The sequence below is a fragment of the Stegastes partitus genome, unplaced genomic scaffold (assembly GCF_000690725.1).
Source record: "Stegastes partitus isolate 25-593 unplaced genomic scaffold, Stegastes_partitus-1.0.2 Scaffold964, whole genome shotgun sequence".
NCBI lineage: Eukaryota > Metazoa > Chordata > Actinopteri > Pomacentridae > Stegastes > Stegastes partitus.
This window is the reverse complement of record NW_007578695.1, coordinates 238,174-252,980: the sequence shown is the minus strand read 5'-3', so window position 1 is coordinate 252,980 and position 14,807 is coordinate 238,174. Positions and strand designations below refer to the sequence as shown.

Genomic DNA, 14,807 nt, shown 5'->3' with positions numbered 1-14,807 from the left:
CAGGAACCAGTTTTACACGCATGTTAACTTTATTATTGTGCATTTTGCAGTCTGATTAATGAGAGCGGCTTAGAAAACTACACAAATAAAAATATTTCACCTTTGACAAACACATAGTACCGAAGCCAAGTCAAACTTGTGTTGCTGTGCACGCAAACTAAATGGCTGGCGTCACTCTGCGCTGCAACTTTGATTACTGACTGCTCTCTTCATGTGGGATGACTACAGCTCATAGGTAAAAATCAAACATAAGAACAGACGAAACACATTTATTGAAACACCAACAAGATCGATTTAGTTATTTTTTGTTTTTTTTATTTTCTGCAAAGTAAAAATATCTGTTCAAAGTGCATTAGTACAATATTAAGTTGGCACATGGCAGGTGTCACCTCCTGCACATCAGTCATTGAACACACAAATCCACCTTTAACACAGCCCAGCAGTGTTGTTTCCAGGATCCTGGAAACTAGAATTATATTGACATCCAAAAACCAAGATCATTTGAAAATGCCTCACTTAGCTTACTGGACACAGTGACATCATCCAAGACATTTTAATACAGTATATTCTACATTTTACCTGCCACAAGAGAAATTTGGGTCATCCCTGAAGACATTACGTCAATAACAGAAGGCGAAGGAAAATTTTGTTTCTAATGGTCAACGAATATTTTTTTGTAATCTGAAGATAACCCAAATGCTTTTCAAGACAGACATCATATGCTTGTCCAATATCACAATGCTGAATGTTAATCAGTTTGGAGATAGTTTGTGTGACGCTGACATGAAATGTTTTTTGTGATGGCGAGAAAACAAATAAACCAAACATAAAAATATAACACTCCTGTATGGATGCTGAGAGTGGCCATGGTTACAGTTAATGAGTTAGAAATAATAACCAAGCAGATGAACATTTTTGAGACTCATGGAAAAAAATACCTTATTTACCAGGACAGACAAACCAAACCCTAATTGTTCAAGATAAATGGCAAGAGACACTTTTTTAAAAATGTCACAGGAATAAGGCCTTGTTCTATTGATGTTTTCCAATCATCAGTGAGCTTGTTTTCTCACCTTAACAAGATCTCATTTTCTCAACGTGATAGAAGCTTCATTTTCTTGAACAAAAATGTAAAAATACTTCAAAAATAAATCACCATTTCCATCCTGATCTCCTCTCTTGTGTTCTTGTAAACAATCTGAACTTTTAGCACATTTGTAAAACCAGATATTTTTCACACACTCTTTTAGAGGATTTTCTCCTTTGAAAATTCTGGAGGAGACACTAATCAATTAGACATCAACTGTAAAGACGTGGACATTTCACAGACAATTGACAGGTTCAAATGTATTTTACATCCTGCAGGAATACACAATATGTCAAAAACACTTTTTTTAAAATTTGAAAATATCTTCTTGTGTACCTTTTCAGATTCACCAATAAATGTTCTTTTTCCCGCTGTGGAATACAGTTCATGTTGTCCTTTCCATAGGCCACAAGTATAATGGCTTTGTGTTTCCCTTGGCTTTGTCAAACAATAATGTGCTTTAGTGAACATTTAGCAAATTTCCATGAACCATGAAACCCTCAGAAGAAAACAAATACAACCTGCGCACAAGTCTATTGCATGAATACTGACTTTTAGGGTTTGTCTCGTGTTTTTGTTCCCAATGCACAGAAAAAACACAGAACTATTTTGCACCAGGACTGGAGGTTGAAAACGATTTTTTGCTAGTGGCCTAGTAGGGCATCAGTCAATACTCCTCATCTTGTTATTAACCAAGAGATCGCACACTTACAAAGTGTGTGTTCCTCATTTGGCAAGAAGTAGTTCATAACCTTTGCACAATAACCAGCCCAAACGGAGGAATTTTTAGAATCTTCCTCAGCTGCAAAGTTACTGCAACTAAAAAGATGGATTTCACATCTGTGTATTTTCATGGTACACTTATACCGTTTTGACTTCTGCCTCACAAATTATGAGGTTAAAAAAGATTCTTCTCATAGTCTGTCTCATGCATCCAGCAACAAAAAAAAGCACTGGTAACTTGTCATCATCACAAACAGGATAATTATTAGGAAAGTCATAAAAAAGAAATGTCTTTGCTGAATGTAAAGTGTATGTTTCCAGGAATAGGAAGGTATCTCTGAAATGTACTGACAGTAAGGTAATGAATGGCTTAACATTCACATTCATGTTAACACAGCATGACGTCTTACACAGTGACGTGCACATGAAGCTAAATGAAGAATCTGTGTAGGGAATTATGGGCAATACATATATTCAAGCTAACTAAGTGTTCAAAAACATACATTCACCATAAGCAAAAAATATAAAACTTAAAGAAAATAAACTATCTAGCATGGCCTTGTTCCCATAACTCATTGGAAGACAGTGCAAAGTATAAAGAAACTCTAAACCCCAGTTAAAGCATCATGAGCGTCAAAGAAAGCTAATGGAATGTCGTTTAAGGTATTTAAGTGAAGATTAACAAAAATATATCGAGCTTTTTCTAAATATTATTTGCCTTTAACCACAGTGAAATGAGAAGATGTGCTTATTTGTTTCGTCTGATATTGTAAAGAGATGTCTGGTAAGAGCCTTTAAAGCACTGAAAACATGTCTGTTAAACAAAAGCAACAAAAGAAATGTTGTGCCCACTTCGTTTTTAGTCAATTCATGCGAGTATAAACTTCCCCTCCAAAAATGAAAAAAACAAAAACAAAACATCATTTCGTCCCTATTTCGAGCAGCGACATATATATATATATATATATGTATATGTACTGCATGTGCAGCAGCAGAATCTTGAGGGATCCACAGGCGCTTTTATCACAGGCAGGACTGAGATCACACTGTTGATGTGAAACCTTTGAAATTATATTCAAGCTAATGAAGGAAGTCCAAATTAATGTAACTGGGAAAAAATAAATTGCAGAAGGCAGTTTGCGTCCTTCAAACAGGCTGAGTGAACAAGGCCTCTGCTGCCCATCACATGCACACAGAAAAAAATCGACCAACTGAGAACAAAATAAAAAATCAGCTGAACAGCTTGAATAAGACGATACAGTGGTCTCTCTCTGGCCTGCTGACTAAACTGGACACAGCACTGATGCATCCACATCAGGCTTCAACACACAAGGCCACACCTGGGAAAACTTGTCTCCCACTGTAGTTAGCTGGTAGGAGTACCTGTGTAAAACATTCAAATGTCTTTCTGAGAAAGCTCCAACACATCTATGGATGACTGAAGTTTTTCTACCTGGTTGTTTACGAAAGTATGGAAGAGGCTGGTTCCGGTTTAGCTGTCCCACTCTGGTCAGATCTTTAACACCCTACCACTACTGACTAGACTGGTATTTGATACGACAGCTACATTTAAGTGATTGTTCAGCTGTAGTAATGTGATCCAACTTGCATCATATTTTTGCAGTTTTAGCCATCTTTTCTACGAGTTAAAATTTTACTTTAATCAGCAAAGTAACGTCCTCACTTAGACTGTAAACAAGCCAGCATCTGAGGTCAAACTAAGAGTCCGCAGACTTGAGATCTCTCATTTGACCACAATGAAGGCACCAAGCCAAAATGTACTGGTTTCACAATAAAGCATTTCTTCGTACTACAGACTCCACAGAATTCGGCGAAGCTTAGTGTTAACCTTGCTAAATTCCAGGAGACCTGACTGAGTGATGATCACTTGCAAAAACAGCAGTTTGTGGACGGGTATTAGGACAAAATGACAGATTTGTTTTATCCGAATGACTGACAACAGCAGCAACAGTAAATATTTGATAGAGGTGGAAATGGACACATGTCGGGCTGCGCCTATAAATGAGAGAATATAGTAAATGCCTGCAAAATTATATATAGAATGGCTTAACTGATCAGATTGAAGTTCATTGCAATTAACTGTGTTCCACTGTTATAAACTACATTTGACAAAATTATTGAAATGTGCAAAACCAGATTTCAAGTAAATTATTACATTTTCCATGTGGAAATAGTTGCAAGTGTAGAGCTACAAGTGTATGCCATTATAGTTTATGTTAACCGTCTTTTAATGGGACAAAAAAAAGTAATGAGGTAATCACCACAAAATTTAAATCTTGTACACGATGTTTACAATATGCTTTGGTCCGTAGTTGGGCTGTCACTAATTCAAAATTCAAACACTTGTTTGAATGTGGGGGGAAAAAAATGTAATATGTTGTATGGAATGGCATTCAAATGAATTGAAATGTGTTCGACTTTATTCAAACTCGACTTTTTGAAAAAGTGACAGCAGTGACATTCATCTTTAAGGGGAGGGAAGACGACAAAAAATAAAAAATAAAAATAATAATAATCAGCGCGACAAGAAACTAATAAAGGTAGAACACCTGCTGAGATGTGGAAGCATCCTGATTGGTACTGGATAGTGGACTAACCACTGCTGGACTGACCAACTGCGTGGAGAAGATTATGTCATGGGCGAATACCAAGCTTAATGTTTGGCCAAAATGGAAGAGAGTAAACGCTTTACATTCTCAAATCATTAAAGAAGGAAGCCTGAAAGAACTACAAGTGGAGATGTTATGATAAAACCAAAATCAGACTGTTTTAGGGTCGGTTTAGTGGGCCATTGGTCAGATTGGTCCATTCCTACTTCATCCCGAACTATCAGCACTGTGCCACCATTCGGTTTGTCTTTCATTCTTAGACTCTCTGATTCCAAGTGCAAAAGCAAGCTCCATGAGTTGTGCTTAGCCTCGTCCTCTCTCACACCCCCGAGTCCGTGTACATGCCATTGATCAGATAGTCGACCTGCGTGTAGTCCTTCCTCCTGTAGCTCTCGTAGGCCTGTGTGGCAAATACCGCCACCGTGACCAAGAAAAAGAGCATGCCAAAAAGCAGGACGGCCAATAAAGACGCGGTATCCACCAACTGCCTGGTCAGCGCAGCCCCTTCAACCTCTACCACAGCAACACCCGTCGAGGAGGCAAAAGACTTGTTGTGACTGGCAGGAGTGATGGCATTGGGAACAGTTATGGCAGCAGGTCCTGTGGTTGAAGAAGTCTTTTGAACCGATGGCATCCCAGTAGTTAGCTTTGGCGTGGGAGCTAATGATGATGGCGACATTTTTGTAGATGTGGTTGCAATAATGGTTGTGTTAGCCGTTTTTGTTACCGTTGCTGGAGGGTGTGATGCTTCTGTTGTTGTTCGATCTGTTGGTGTAGTTGCGGTTGTTCTTGTAGATTGTGGTGTTCTTGTGGTTGTTGAAGTCACTGGTACAGTGTTTGTGTGTACATTCCCAACAGTCTCTGCAGTAGTAGCTGTAGCTCTACCAGTGCTGGTGATGGAGCCAGGATTTGTGGACTGAGTGGGTGAGCCTATGGTGGTAGAAGGAAGAGTAGATTCAGGTGAGGTGACTGTCTCTGGTGATGTAGGCTGATGGTCAGGCAATACTGGATGCTGACTGGCTGGTGAGGCTGTGGAAGAATTGAGTTCTCCTGCTGACTGTTTGGGCGGGATTAAGGACGCAACAGGGTAACTCAATTTGTGGCTGACAGTGGTGTGGTTATTGGATGAAGATGAGTTGGGAGAAGACTGAATCTGCTGGGTGCCTTCTGTGTTCACGTTCAAAACAGTTTTATCATCCTTCCCCACAACAGTGGAGTTGGTCGTGCTGACAGGAACTGAAGACTGGTTGAAGATTGGTCCAGTGTTATTAAGGTCTGAGATATAGGACACATTCTTCTGTGGTGGGTTTGTTGCCACAACTCTTGAACTGTTCTTGGAGAAATCCTCAGCTGTTGCATTTTTAATGACAGAACCATCACCATCACCTGTGGAGAAAAAAAAAGTCCATGAATGAGTCAGTTCAGAAATAAGGAGGAAAAACACCAGTTAAAATTATCAAATCAAATCAAATGACAATAAATTCTTAACTCTCCATCAGTGTCATTGACAAAACAAATACATATATTTTTTATTTTATTCCCAATAACTGCACACTATAAGTTTATCCACTTGTAATGCTGTAAAATAGCAGGTAGTGTCCACTTCAAGATCAGGATACACTTCATTTGTCCTCATGGGAGAATTTGTGGACAGACCCACTGGGTGGGGATGGTAGGAACTGGAAAAATATACATTTATGTAAAGTTGAAACAAGAAGTTTACATCCACTGTACAAAAAGACACAAAAGCTTTTTTTTTGCTGGGTCAAAAATATACATTCAGCAACTTGAATGATCAGTTGTGATGTAGAAACCTGTGTTAACCAAATTTTCCTCAGTGGCTAGGCCTTTTAACTTATTGAAAGTGGTGCCAAGGCAGCACCTTGCATGGCAGCTCTGTCACCATTGGTGTATGCATGTGTGGTTGAATGGGTGAATGGGAACCCAAAACACACATCAAAAATGGTAAAGAAATAGTTTTTTAAAAATAGGCTTTAGATTGACCTCCCCAAAGTCCTGACTTAGACCACATCAAGAACCTGCGGACTGTGATGAAAAAAAAGTCTGTTTCAGAAAGCCAATAAAATTAGTTGAACTGCACCAATTTTGAGTAGAGTTGAGGAGTGGACAGACATACAACCAGAAGCTTGCCAGAAGATTGTGTACAGTTTAGTTGAGGGGAAAACTGCTAAAGGACATTTGACATTTTAATTATTAGCACTGTTGTATGTATATTCTTGACCCAGCAGGTTTTTTCATGTTTCCAAAAACTATGAATAAAATAGAATAAAATAGAATCTATAAATCTATGAAAGAACCAAAATGCATGATTGTTGTTTGTGACAAAACCACATGCGCTTTAATGATTCAATCACCAAAAATTGCGAGTCATGGGAGTCATTAGAAACACAAGACTGCCATAATATACACGGTTTTCACAACTGTATTTGTACACAACAGTTTTATCTCCACACCGGTACAAGGGAACAAGGGGAACCTCATGAAAAGTGGGCTACTGGAAAAAAGACATTTATGGAGTAGGGGAGGGAATGTGGAACTGTTGGAATGCTACAATCAAAGTGATAGGGGATATATGGAGAAAATATGAGACCTATTGATATTTCGAAACCCAACATCAAAGCTAACAAATAAACAACTTGTAGCTCAGTGTTCCAATGCAAACTGCTACCACAACTAGAGATTGATGAGGTGCAACAAAGATACTACAGCAAGGAGGAGCCAGTGTCATAGGTCAAGGGGGAAAATATCATCATTAACACAAGGGCAGCTGCCCTAAGATTTAAGATCACAATTAAGCTCAATACCTGTAGTTACCATTTGCCATGGGTAAGTAAAAAAGTACCTACCAAAAGTCTGCTACACGATGTCAATGCAGTTTTACTAAATATCCCTACCGTGACCATCACTGAGAGCAATAGGCTGATCCATGCAACAGGAACAGTAAGTCTAGAGACTTCTTGAGGTTGGCTACAAGGTGAACACCATAAGCCATAAGAAACAGAATCTGCCATGGATGCCAAAATCATCAACATCAGCAACAAGGAGGAAAGGCAGCCAGCTATCCGAACTACAGAAAGGTCAGATGAAGAAAGGACTCCCTAGGAAATACAAGTTGCCCATTCCTGAAGCACTGGAGACTGCCAAATAAAGGTTCATAGTCATGTCTGAAGAGGTACACTGGAGCAGTAGAAGCTGGAAGAATAAACAGGATGTTCTTCACCGAACCATCCAAAGATTACTGTCTGTGGGAGAGTAATAAGATGAGAACAGACCTACCCAGGGCTGAGACTGAACAGTACTGGAAAGGTATATGGGAGAATGGGGCATTGCATAACATCAATGGTCCATTGGAGCATACCGCAGCAATCTCCAGAACAAGACCCTGTGACCATCACAATAGCTGACATCCAAGTAATAGTGTCAAGAATGAAGAGCTAGACAGCACCTGGCCCCCAACATGATGGACGCGTAGCAGCACAAATGAACCAGCTACTAATGGATAGGACCCACCCAGAGTGGTGAACCCAAGACCGGACAGTCCTGATAATGAAGGATCCCCAGACAGGAGCACTTTCATCCAACTATCGGCCAATAACCTGCCTCTGCACAACCTCTGCACAACATGGAAGTTCCTGTCAGGCGTCATAGCGAGAGGATGAGTAGGCACGTGGCTCAATACATAAGCAGGGCCCAGAAGGACTTGGTAACACCAGGGGAAACAAACACCAGCTTCTGGTTGACAGAGCAGTTGGTCAAGATTGTAAGACCAGGAACACCAATCTGTGTACTGCCTGAATTGACCATAAAAAAGCTTACGACTCAATGCCACACACATACATACTGGAGTGCTTTGAGCAGTACAACACGAACAGGACACTAAGAGTCTTCATCAAGAACTCAGTAGGACTGTGGAAAACAACACTAGAGGCCAACTCAAAGTCAACTGCACAGGTTAGCATCACGTGTGGCATATACCGAGGAGATACTCTGTCCGCCCTGCTGTTCTGCATAGGCTTGAACACCCTAAGTCAGATCTTCAAAACGAGAGGCTTTACCAGTCCTGAAATGGAACAACTATTAGCCACCTTCTCCACATGGATCATATCAAGCTGTATGCCAGAAATGACCAAGACATTGACTCACTGATCCACATCACCAGGATCTACAGCAGTGACATGGGGATGTCATAAGGACTGGATAAGTGCAGTCGGATGATATCAAAGCGAGGCAAGATGATCACCACTGAAGGGGTTGAACTACCAGTAGGCATCATAGCAGAGAGTTAGAACAGCTATTAACTCCTTGAACTCCCACCGGCAAATGGAAACCATTACGTAACCGCAAACATTCAGTTAAAGTTCAATATGTATAGATAAAGAAATGTTCGTAGTTCATCTCTCACTAACCAGGTATGTTGTGTTTGCTACCAGCCAGCACACAGAGCTAACTAAATTATACAAATATGGGTTGATGAGTAAATTAAGTAATCTCCAGCCATTTGTTTAACTGTGGCTGAGTTTATAAATTCAGGCTGAAATTCAGAGCATCACCTAAACTGTTCAGTTTCACTATCAGAGCACAGAGCAGCAGTATTTAGTGATTTGGATGCTGCAGACAAGCCGTCTGTCTTACTGTCTTACTTCATATTCACTGTTTCTCTGACTAAATGATGGCGTTAGTAGTAGAAGTACTTTTCGTGTTTTCTCCACTAAACTATTAAAATCACACAGTAACAATACTGTCAAAGTCCTATCAGCACAATGTCCTGACATTTACTTAATACCTGTTCAAGGAGCAGCTTTTAATTCTGATATAATGCTGGACGATAAGCAGTATCAGTAAAAGTAGTTTTACCATTAAAATCTTAACGATACACATCCCTACAATTGACCATCCCTGAAACGCCACAGCCTACCCAAGTATCGTTGCTGACCATGTCCATTCCATTATGACCAAAGTGTATCCATCTTCTGATTCCTACTTCCAGCTTGATGACACATCATGTCACAAAGCTGAAATCCTCTCAAACTGGTATCTTAAACATGACGATGAGTTTACTGTTCTCCAATGGCCTCCACAGTCACCAGATGTCAGTCCAATCAAGCGCCTTTGGGATGTGGTGGAACGGGAGATTTGCATCATGGATGTGCAGAATACAAATGTGATGCAGTCCTGTCTATATGGACCAAAATCTCTAAGGTCGGCTTCCAGCACCTTGTTGAATCAAATTATTTTGTCCTATTCACCTGTAGTGTTTCGCCATGTAAGGGCATTACAGTGGACAACTGTGCATTTCAACATGTTTAAAATCTGATTCAGCAGTACAAAAAAAATCTGCAACAAATTGTCAATTTTTTAACATTTTTTTTTTCAGAATTCATGCGTGAAAGGGATATACTGCTGTAATAAAACACTGTTCAGTAATGAAATCAAGGCAGCCCTTCCTACTATCACTTGTACTGCAGATAAGGTGGAGACAAGAAAGCGCAGTGCAACCTGATCAAGTGACATAAACTTGTGCAATTCAACACTGAACTATACGCTCAAACACCATAAAGCATGCAGGATGGCATTCTTAACTCCTTGCATCAGTGCAGTTTAAATTCAGAAAATACTTCAGAGATAAACATTTTCAGTTACCACCTTTTGCAGTCGAATAAAAAAAAAAACAGCTACTGTATATTTCTGCATAGCTAAAATACTTATGTACATATTTAAAAAGGATTTGATGACATGTTTTCTGCTGTGATAATGCAGTCACTGCTACTTTAAAAGTGAATTCTGGAACAACGTACTCACATCCAGTGACGCAGTCAGCTTGTGTTGTGTTAAGTTGGGTTAGGGGACTGTCCGTGACAGTTCTTTCCTGTTTAGATGCTGTGGAGCAAGAATCAGCCAGGAGCATCAGCAGGTAGAGGAGGTGAAGACACACTGATGGACTCAGCTGGAGTATAGAGGTATACAGGGACATGGTGGGCTGGGAGGGAATGAGACAGACATACACACTGACATACAATACCTTACAGACTCACATAGGACTTCAATGAAATTACATACACACACACACACACACGCACGCACACTCACACACAGAAACACACACTCAACAGGTACAGTCACGTTGACACACTATTAGCTTGCACACACAAGAAGTTGAGGCTCAGCTGAACTGGAGGATGGAACTGAAGAGGACGTAAAGTCAGCATCCGCTTTCTGGACCTACACAAGACATCGACAAAAGCAACTGTCAACAGCAGCCATTAAAGATATGGCAAAAATACTATTTTGTTACATAATCTTTCATTTTCTATCTTCTAGACAGCTGTGCAATTTAGTAAGTAAACAGTGAAACTGGATATTTGATTGATAGGCTACTATATGCAAAACAACAATGACAGTAGTTCATGTACAGGCTTACAATATTTAATTATATAGTTTGCTTGATAATATAGTCTTGGACCTTGTAAAGAGGTGATTGTTGTTTTTTTCTAAATGTCATTAAAAAAAGTAACATCCAAATCAATCTGGAGACATTTCTTTTCTTTTGATCCTAACACACTATTTCTATTCATCTATCAAGCAAGCCCCATTACATTCAATGTCATTCAAAAGGTCAAATAATACATAAAGGAAATAAAAATGAAAATGTACAAATGAATGAACACTTTTTATAAGCAATGTAAAAAACAAAAAAAAAAAAACAGTAAAACAATAGCAGTCTTTTAATTATTTAAATTTTTCATATATTGAATAGGAAACACAATTGCCTTAATTAAAGCTGACAAAGTCTAAATTTTCTCTTTTAAATGTATTTTTCAATCAGAAACAATGTCATTGATCATTTGGGTAAAACCAAAGTCTACTGGAGGCGACAAGGCGTTTGTAAAATTCTTTGAATTATTCAGACTACATAGTCGTAGGCTTGAAAGGCAGCTTTCTTAAAGTCATCCCAGGATTTGCTGAACCAACATGATAACCACAACTGCATTCAGTTTTTCACTATAAGATGTAAAATGTAAACAACATGGTTCAAGGCTTTTTACAGGTATCGGGGAGGACTACGTCCACCACAGAACAAATGTAAGGACTGACCACCATCTAGTGTCAGAACAATGTCAGTTGGTACTCTAGAGGCAGCAGTATCATCATTTAGGAGACACTAGAGGGCAGTATTATAAAAAAAAAAGGAGGCGACACAGGCCTTAACTTAACCTCCCTTACTAAAATCACCTGAGGGCACCCGGATAGCTCAACAGGTTAGGCAGGCGACCCATGTACAGGGGCTATAGTCCCCAACGCAGCGGCCGAGGTTGGATTCAGCCAGTGGCTCATTAACTGCATGTCCCTTCCCACTATTCTCCCCACGTTTCTCTGTCACTCTTTGCTGTCCTATACATTAAAGGCAGAAAATCCCCAAACAGTATCTTTTAAAAAAAATATGATAATGACCTGACCATGACAGATTCCCTACAGAATTCCTCAAGGCGTTTACTCTTAAACTGAACCTATGCTCACAATGTTTACTCATGTTACAGAAACAGGCAGCCTGTCACTGGAGCAGGTACTGAGTGCTGTCTTACTCGAACCAGACAAGAATCACCAATTCTGCCTCTTGTACAGGCCTGTTTCCATTTTATTCAGGAGATCGTCAATTGACATTATAAGGAGGTTCTTTAATATGTTCAGTAGTTTAAATTTCAACCAGAACCCTTGTGTGTGAGTGGTAACGCTTGTTTGAGGCAATGGAAAGAATAACCACAGGTCCAATATTCACCCAACAGCTCAAATATATATTAAGTGAGAAATTCCAGCTACATGTGCACACAGGCCAAAAGTTGTTTCTGCACCAACTCAGATCAGTATGTCGCAATACATCGAATGTCAAATGTAGTTTGCTAAAAATACTCAAATGCCCCACTACATCTGGTTGAATTTGTAGTATGCAAATGTAAATGACAGCACACTGTTAGGACCATTCTGACCTGCAATCTAACATACAGTTAAGTCACATATAACAGTGTCTCATGTAAACAACTTCAGGCCGTCAGGAGCGTACACTCAGATGATGACTCATTTCGCACTGCAGATTACAACAGTCAAAGTTTGAGGCTCAGTGCTACAACAGTGTGTCCCAGTTGTATGGATACTGCACATATGTGCGTCTCCACAGAGAGAGAGTTGTGCACATTTGCGCACTGAACAACAGCGTGGGTAACTAAAGTAAATTCTTATAAATTATTGTCAAGAGAGCGTGTAGAGCGGATCAGTCTGGATCAGGATCATACTGTGCAGACCTACATGTCTTCACAGCAGACAGGTGAACTGTCACACAGAATGGCAGTTATATTTCCAGCTATTGAAGAATATTTCTTTGTAGTTTATTAGAAACCTGCAGCATCAGACAGCAGTAGGATCCACGAGTGTCTCCAAAGAGACAGAGCTGTGAGCATTACACACAGAACAACAGTAGTAACTTCACTGATTAGGTTTAACGACCAATTATCCTGACATGGGAACAGATCCAATCAGGATCTAACAGAAGGTCATACTGTGTACTTTTGTTCACCTCAGACATCACCAATGTCCTGAGCTTTAATTTTTACTGTTTGAGAAATCAGAAATGAACTTGGCTGTTGGTAAACTGGACACTTTGGTCAGCTGTTCTCAGTTTAGTTTTAGTCTATGATTGCATTATTTTGCACAACACATCACTTGGTGTATTGACTAGTCTCATGTGAATGACAGATATCATGCCTGCAGGCGCTCTCTGACAATGTGGTGAGTTTATCTGAATGCAGCCGTCAGGAACACTACCGGAAAAGTGACACGTCTGAAAGGTGCTTTAATAACTGAATGCTGTCACATTAGCAGCTTGATGAAGCCAGCACTGTTCCACATCCCATGTCTGGAAGGGGCTAAATAGGAGTCTGTCTGATAACTAGTCCCTGTTCGTGTCAGCTTCGCCACAACGCTTCACACAGAGACCAGCCCCAAAAGTCAACAGCATCCACCGTCAAAGGTCACGTCCAGCCGCCTACGTGGAGACACACAGAGACACAGAGACACGCTGTCCGCCGGCCGCAGGTCAACATCACTAAAGTTACGACTCAAATAAGAGCCGCAGGACGAGACCAGTCAGAATTCTGTCCGATCCAGCACTTAGTTCACATGCACCAACACCACGGGCTGCTGGGTCCGACCAGAGTCCGGCCCCGTCCACGGCACCGACGAGCCCTGGGACACAAACGACCAGAGACGGAACGCAGCCCTAAAGCTGGGCCGAACCACCACTCCGGTCCGAGCCACCGCCGGTACCGTCAGCTCAGTGGGTCATCTCAAAGTTTAGCCCATATTGGACTGCTGCTAGCTCAGTGACTAATAACACCTGGTACATCATTAAAAGCTTGAGTTAAGCTAACGGCGGTGGAATCGTATCACAGATATAGAGTTTGACATACAAAGAACAATAATGAGTTTAAGACTGCTGCCATCAACACCCTGGTCCGGCTAATGCTAGCAAGCCACGGTGTTCGGGCTCGGTTCTCTGCTCCCTCATGTCGCCGCTGACATTAGCACCAGGATCCATGTGATCTGGGAGACTTACCAGCGATAAGTTGAGACTGTTTGATAGGAGAGCGCTACGGACAGGTACACGGGCTCCTGAACACCTCCTGCTGTGGAGGAAGCCCGGCTGCTGCTTCCTCTCTGCACTTCCGGCAGCGTCGACTCGTCATGTGATTGTTTGCGCCCCCCTCTGGTCATAACAGACACTGCAGCACAGCAGCCTGTTCAGTCAGCCCTCAACCATCATTGGCAATCATTATTCCCAACCAGAGGGAAGCAATCTCCAAATCCCTCTCTGTATTGACATATAACCATTGTCCTTATTAATATGCGTTACCCAGAAAACAAAATGGTGAACATTTAATTCCTAAAAACATGACCAAAAACTAATGTTATGGAGGATGAGTTTTTCCCCTTCTGGCGTTCTGGAAATTTGTACAAAGCTACATATTTTTTAACAAGATAATACACTATAGGCCCATTCAAAAATAACATTTCAGAAAATAACTACCATTATGTCAGTAATCAACTGGAGTCAGTTCCATTTTGATACTTATTAACTACAATTTCTACCTTGTTCACGTTTAGTGTTTTGCTTTAAAGTGCATTTCAAACCTCTGATGTGTTGAACCCACAACAGTGGTTGTGGACAGTTAGGCATTTGGGTTCTTCAAGCACAATCCATTTGTAATAAACTAAAACAAGCTACATTCAAGAGCCAAGAGTCATCTCTATCATGAGCAGGTTTACATCAACATCAAAAAGAATGTGTATGGGGAAAT

The 14,807-nt window shown here is 40.5% G+C and overlaps 1 protein-coding gene across 1 annotated transcript; it reads right to left on the bottom strand.

Annotated features, from left to right (window-relative positions):
* Positions 1–293: 293 nt before the first annotated feature.
* cunh11orf24 (chromosome unknown C11orf24 homolog) lies at positions 294–14,164 on the bottom strand. The gene is made up of 4 exons (XM_008294456.1): positions 14,066–14,164; positions 10,609–10,680; positions 10,261–10,438; positions 294–5,826 (listed from the first exon to the last, which is right to left on the bottom strand). The coding sequence occupies exons 3-4, from the start codon at positions 10,430–10,432 to the stop codon at positions 4,760–4,762; spliced, it is 1,239 nt and encodes a 412-aa protein (XP_008292678.1). The 5' UTR covers positions 10,433–10,438; positions 10,609–10,680; positions 14,066–14,164; the 3' UTR covers positions 294–4,759.
* Between the last annotated feature and the right edge of the window lie 643 nt (positions 14,165–14,807).

What these genes read in the sequence shown, in the direction of transcription:
- cunh11orf24 (XM_008294456.1), bottom strand. Translation starts at nt 10,432, where the DNA reads ATGTCCCTGTATACCTCTATACTCCAGCTGAGTCCATCAGTGTGTCTT. An exon ending in AGCTGACTGCGTCACTGGAT is followed by an intron (nt 5,827 to 10,260) that starts GTGAGTACGTTG and finishes TTTTCTCCACAG; the next exon opens with GTGATGGTGATGGTTCTGTC.